This window comes from Caenorhabditis briggsae, assembly GCF_000004555.2.
Source record: "Caenorhabditis briggsae complete genome, chrI, whole genome shotgun sequence".
Taxonomy (NCBI): domain Eukaryota; kingdom Metazoa; phylum Nematoda; class Chromadorea; order Rhabditida; family Rhabditidae; genus Caenorhabditis; species Caenorhabditis briggsae.
Window position 1 is genome coordinate 10,435,185 of NC_013489.2, and position 6,232 is coordinate 10,441,416.

Sequence of the window (6,232 nt, forward strand, 5' to 3'; positions counted from 1 at the left end):
TTCAGCTAAATTGGAACACTCTCCGAGTTTTCGCGGAGTTTTTTTCCTTTTTGCCGACTCCCTGAATAACCCCATTATATAATTTTTGTCGATTTTAGTTTTTTGAACTTTTCTGCTTCAAATAATAATGAAGAAGTTAGAGATAGATCGGGGACTTACTGTTTCATGCGAGTTATTTGACCGAACACAATTTAATGAAGGGATTGATTTGAAGGGGATTGCGTATTGAAATACAGTAAACCTGTAAAAGAAGGTCCCTTAATTTTTAAATTCGAGCTCAATTACCTCAATTTCGATAAAAAATAACAAACATTTGTTTACTGATAAAACCTGTGTTTTATTATCACCAACGTTGTATAGTTTGCAAATTTTTGACATCTCAAATCGAAACCGAGATAATTGAGCTCAAAGTAAGGTGTATTTTGATAATTTTTGGCGATTGGGAATTTCTGTACTGTTTCACAACCAACATTTAAAATATTTTTATTTCAAAGTGTAATACGAGGCGAAACTGTTTGAGATACTGAAAGTGGATGTCAAAGAGCCCCTGTTTGTCCTAGTTTTCCAACCCTAACCGTTTCATAATTAAAATATTAAAAAATGTTTTCATGGCTTTCTCAATAATGTGCATCTCGCAATAATTTTTATATTTCATATTTGGAATGTGCAGTGACAATCAAAAAGCCAAAAAAGAAGGCGATTCAACGAACCGACTTCCATCCGCGTCCTCCATTCTCATGTGTTCCGATCTACACAGCAATTCTTCTTGGCCTTCTGATCGTTTTGATTGTTGGAGCAGTGACAACGATTGTCGATATGAGACCTGCCTTCATCTATGGAGAAGTTCCAAATTCGACTCATTTGGGTTTGAATGAAACACTAACTTCAATTGTAGAACCCCCTCCACCAATCAATTTTTCCACTTTGAAACCACAGTAAAATCTCTCTTTTTCTCTTTTCTGTAAATACGATTTAGGTCCACTTTGTCGACGATTCGAAATACCGGTGAAATGATTCTATTCATAATTTTTTTGGTTTTTTTTAAATTTGTTCAATTGGTCTGAATAAACGATTCTTCTCGAATATCAATAGGTTTGGAACAAGATATTGTCAAAATACTAAATTCTGATTTGATTCTTATATTTTTTTTATGTTGATCTTCGCTTACATACAATTTCCTATTATGGAAACCGGTGTTGTATAGTTTTTGTGAAGTTGTCGAAGCATAAAAAATATTCAATTACCATAATCTGAACTTTTAAATAATTTCAAAGGCTATTGTTCCGGTACAAAAAGTTCCAGTTATTCAAGTGAAACGCAGGTGGTTGTGACCGATGGTCCCACGACAACTACCGTAACCTCAAAAATTGATTTCCTGGATTTCTTACTGTAAAACTTGTATTAGAGGGGCCTTTTAGATTTTTTTGAATTCTAAAAATCTTTGAATCCCGCTTCCTCAGGTTCAAAAGTTTTCAAACATTCTGAAACTTTGGGACCGGAAAAACCAAGATTCTGAACTTCTCTGGTTTCTGATTAGTCACTATTACCAAACGAAACTCCCATTTACTATTAAAAAAATTCTTCAGAATTCATCGAAACTTTAAAACAGAAAAATGTTCTAGACACAGATTGATCTATCTGATTTTTTCCCATCATCGTTTTTTTTTCATAGATGCCTGACGTAACTTTTGAACGTCTCTTCCCCTTTCCCTTCGTCATGTTTTTATCCATTTTCCCGCTATATAAAATCCGATAAGAAAGCGGAGAAAAAAATCATGTCTTTTTTGTCTCATGTGAGAAAAAGAATTCACTGAGAATTGAAACAATGTAACATTCAACCAATTCCAATGATCAAAAAGCTTCCGATCCAACAAAAAATCGAAAATGGGCTGGGCAATCAGTTCATGAGAGACCGAAAGATGAAGAAATGGAGAATCTAGTTTGGAACCGGAGAGACAAAGAAAAGATATGATAAGAGGGTGATACAGGGGGAGAGAAGTAAATCTGTGATGATGGAAATTCGCTTTAATGCGAAAAAGTTATCAGCAAATTTAGAAACGACGATTGAGAAAAGGATTGAAGTAGACAATTTTGGACAACCATTATTGACGTACCTATTTCCCTAAAAATGAAGTTTTGAAACAGATAAAACAATTTCCAAAAATTAGAAAATTAGGTATTCGAAGTGTCTGAAAATCTGAAATTTTGAAGTTCCCAGAGTCTGAAATCCGGAAATTCTCAAAATTTTGAACTTCTGACACTCTGAAAGTCTAAAAATCTGAAAATATGAAATAACCATTGTTTTTTTGATAATTCAAACATTTTTTTTGTATTTCAGCACATCATAGAAAACTCCAAAAAAGTTTTATTCGATTTCAAAAAAAAAATTCAGTCAATCAGAAAATCAATCACTCAGAAAAAGTACAAAAACCCGTACAATAAAAGAGACCGGACTAGAAAAAGTTTGCCATCCAAAATTTAGAAGCTTCCAGCAATATTGTTGATGTGTTCAGCGATGGCATCGTAGAAAACGTAGATTCCCAAAGCGAACATAACGATGAAAATTGTGATTATGAGAAGAGTGATGATCAGCACTCTGCAATAATTATTTTTGAATTGGAATAAAGAAAAAAGGAAATCTCGGGAACTAAAAGTATTGGAGAGAATGATTTAAAAAGACAAATTTATTTTGTTAAAACTACGTCTTATGTTCTTAATCTACACATTTCACAGTTTCAAAAATTGGAAATAAAATACCAGTTTATAGGAATGTTCAATTCATCTTAAAGGGGGACTCCGACCAAAAATTTTTATTGCATTAAAATGTGTTAAAATTTATCTATTTTTCGAATATTATTGCGAAAAAATTCAAAGAAAATCCGAAATCTCCGAAAAACGGCGTTGAAAAGGAAGGAAATTCAAAAAAAAGGTGCCGCCGGGGGACGAGGATTTTCAGTGAGAAACCTAGGCCACGGCACCTGACAGCCTTTTTTTCAAGTCGCCGACAGTGGTTTTTTACGTTTTTTACCTGCCGGACATGAAATTGAAAGAAATCCGGAAAATTTGCCACGTAGGAAAGGCACCCGCTGCCGTGGCTTTTAAGAGCAAATTTCAATCAAAAATATTTCTGTGTAGCGTGATGTTTTAACTTTACTGTTTCAGAATAAAAATAAATAACAGAAAATTGAACCATTGGGTCATCTATGTATGTTTAAAAATTTCACTGTTTCATGCCATCCTCAATTTGATTCGAAATATGTAGCTGATAATTAAATAATCAAATAGTTTTCAGACTAATCAAACTTACAGCTTCACTAATAGTAATGTAAATCGTAATTCACCTTTTATGATTATGTCTATAAACATTATAGAAATCTCCTAAATATCGATAATAAAGCATATCTTGATTCCATTCATTTTTTCTGTAAACTTCCGAATTCTCACTAAAATTTCGAATCACCTAATCAAACACAATCATTCATACACAATTGGAGAGAATTATGCAATCAAAAGATCCACATCATTTTCCGAGAGATGACGTCGAAAACGCTTTTGATCATGTCCGTTCTGTTTTCATGGTCAATGGACTACGATTCGGATTTCGTAGTGAGATTTTTTCTCTTTCAAGTGAATTTTAAAAACCATTTTCCCCTAGAAGCTTCTTCCGTTTCGACGATCGTTTCGATGTTACTAAATGTGTCATTCGAGGAGAAAGTTTTCCGAAAGTTTTTTTTCTTTTGGAAAAGGTGTGAAAACATGAGATAGATCAGATAAAACTGAACATTCTCTTGAAGTTAAAATGATGGGAGAAAAAAACGTGGAGAGAAGCGAAATGTTACTGTTTGTTTCATACGAATTTCAGAGGGAACTGGTTATAAGGGGAAGCGAGAAGTTTAAGAAAGTTTACTGTTTCGGATTGGCAAGAGAAAACTTTTGCTTCTCATGTTCGTTATGATTTAATGAAGAAAAAAAATGCATAGCTGGAAAATTTTACAGTTTCAGTGAATCTACAGAATAGTTAGTTTACTGAACATGATAATGCTGTAGGGATTTTATCTAGACTATGTAAATATTTTGTGGTTTTGTTCCATCTGTAAAAGTTGTGTATTTCGAAAAAAAAAACGTTTCAAATTTAATTTCACGGTTTCAGGTATCTTATGAATATACTAGTTTTTCATCAAACACAGTTTGTAACGAATTCTAGCTTCAGAAAACCTATTGTCAGAATATTACATTTTCGAAGACTACTTAAACTTACAAATTCTTGAGTACCGTAACTACTCTAACTGAATTCGACCCTATAGTTGCAACTCAAGCTCAATTATCTCGATTCCTGTAAAAGATAACAAACGTTTGCCAACTGATGAAATGATTGTCATAATATCACCATCATTTTATCAGTTGACACATTTTTGATAACTCTCGCAGGAATTGAGATAATTGAACTCAAAGTTGACGGTTTGGGTGAGCTTCTATAAGTGGAAGAGTGGTTTTTCTCTTTCAGAATTTAGAAACTCAGAATATTCTAGTTCCAAAAAAAAAATCACATATTCTTCTGAAACTTCAGAATATCATTTTTGGGAATGACGAATTTCATTCATTTGGTTTGATTTTTCTCGTTTCAGAGACTTGATTAAAAACGGAAATCTCTAAATCATTGCTTCAGTCTGGGTATAAGTTCGAACACAAAAACTATTTATGTGATTCAGAAATCGACAAAAATCTCTATCTCTTTTACTTATTTTTCGAACTATGAAGCTCAATAAGATGAGCCGTTTCCATGAATTCAATTGAATGCATCTGAAGTTGAAAAAAAAATACAAAGTCAGCGGATTTGGACATATAATTCTGAGAAAATAGTTTGCTGAACGGAAACTAGTTGGTTCGGAAAATCCAACAACTTTTTTCTTAAAATTCCAGTTTCATATAATTGCAGTTTCAGTGACTTTGTTTGAAAATCGAAGCTACTAGTTAGTACTTAGCAAGGGCTTCCAGAATCAGACCTGATCTAACTTTCACTATTATGAGAAAAGAATTATGAATTATGAATTAAAAGTTTCAGAAAATATTTTCAAATTCCGAGATTCCAAAAACCATTGGATTACCTTTTCGGACAAGCCGGAGTAATTGCATAGTGCTCAGGAATATCAAAACGATTAGGAATAAGAAGTTTGACCGACCTGTTTGATTGCTCCCTCTCGATTCGTTGCATTTCTTTGTGTGGAAGCGAGAGAGGACGCATATCGAAACACCGAGAAATGTGGGGATTCGCGGAATGAGCGATCGAAGAACAATTTGATGGAATGGGAGGATGTGGTGGTGGAGGTGGTGAAGAGAGAAGAACAGGTGGAGACGGAGATGCAGAAATAGGCGGATGATGATTTGAAGAAGAAATTATCGGACGACGTGACGAAGCAGATGATGAAGCGGTTGAGGTTGAGGATTCTACCGGTCTGTAAATCAAACAAGTCGAACTTTATGATCGAACTGTACTACTGTGTTTTTAGATGCTTATCTCGGATTTCATTCTGTCACTTTGTTACATTAAAGCGAAATGGGTTTTCAAAGAAAGTGTGATTTACTAGACGATGACTTGTTTCTTTTTCATAACCAGCCTGTCTACCGGGCCTCCGGCACTTCAAACAGTTGGCTGTGTTCGCCTTCGGCGCGATTTAACCGCAACATTTATTTATTATAAGAATGATGATTTCAAATACAATAACTCGAGAGAAAATTGAAATATTTCTGTTTCCCTTGAGCTATAGATTCCATAGTATATGCCTCGGGACTATTCTCATAGTCCCGTAAAGTCTTCACTGTCTTGTTGTTGTACACAATGATACATATTTACCAATCGGAGTTCTACTTAAAACTTCAGAAATTTCGAGCCCAAAAACATCAGAAACGGTTAGAAATGAGCCGAGTAACGACGCTCCAAAGTTTTTTCACGGAGGTTAACAATAATTTGTAGTTTGTAGTCGCGAAGCCTCCGGAAAAGCTCTTTTTTTTTGAAATTTTATTTTTGAGCGGTCACTTCATACATAATCTAGTGTGTTGCGGACATCTACAGCGTCTATTCTATCTGCGAGCAATCTAAATTTTCTATCTGAAACAGAAAACTTTAGGTCAATACTACTTCAGATACCGTAAAACCTCTAATAGAACGACACCCGGATCGGCCACTTTGAGCCTATATATCTCGCTTCTTTTGAAAGATATCAAAAAGTGGTTG

At 34.2% G+C, this 6,232-nt stretch overlaps 2 protein-coding genes across 2 annotated transcripts in view; one reads left to right on the plus strand and one right to left on the minus strand.

Moving 5' to 3' along the window:
- CBG12809 overlaps nucleotides 1-939 on the plus strand; it is a gene marked incomplete at both ends in the record, with an annotated part of 4,708 nt that extends 3,769 nt beyond the window's left edge. Inside the window, one exon of the mRNA XM_045241180.1 lies at nucleotides 671-939. Coding sequence (XP_045094976.1) covers nucleotides 671-939 — 269 coding nt within the window. The remainder of the gene's footprint in view (nucleotides 1-670) is intronic.
- A 1,539-nt stretch (nucleotides 940-2,478) lies between these two features.
- CBG12810 overlaps nucleotides 2,479-6,232 on the minus strand; it is a gene marked incomplete at both ends in the record, with an annotated part of 11,220 nt that continues 7,466 nt past the window's right edge. The window contains 2 exons of the mRNA XM_045241181.1: nucleotides 2,479-2,596; nucleotides 5,106-5,453. Coding sequence (XP_045094977.1) covers nucleotides 2,479-2,596; nucleotides 5,106-5,453 — 466 coding nt within the window. The remainder of the gene's footprint in view (nucleotides 2,597-5,105; nucleotides 5,454-6,232) is intronic.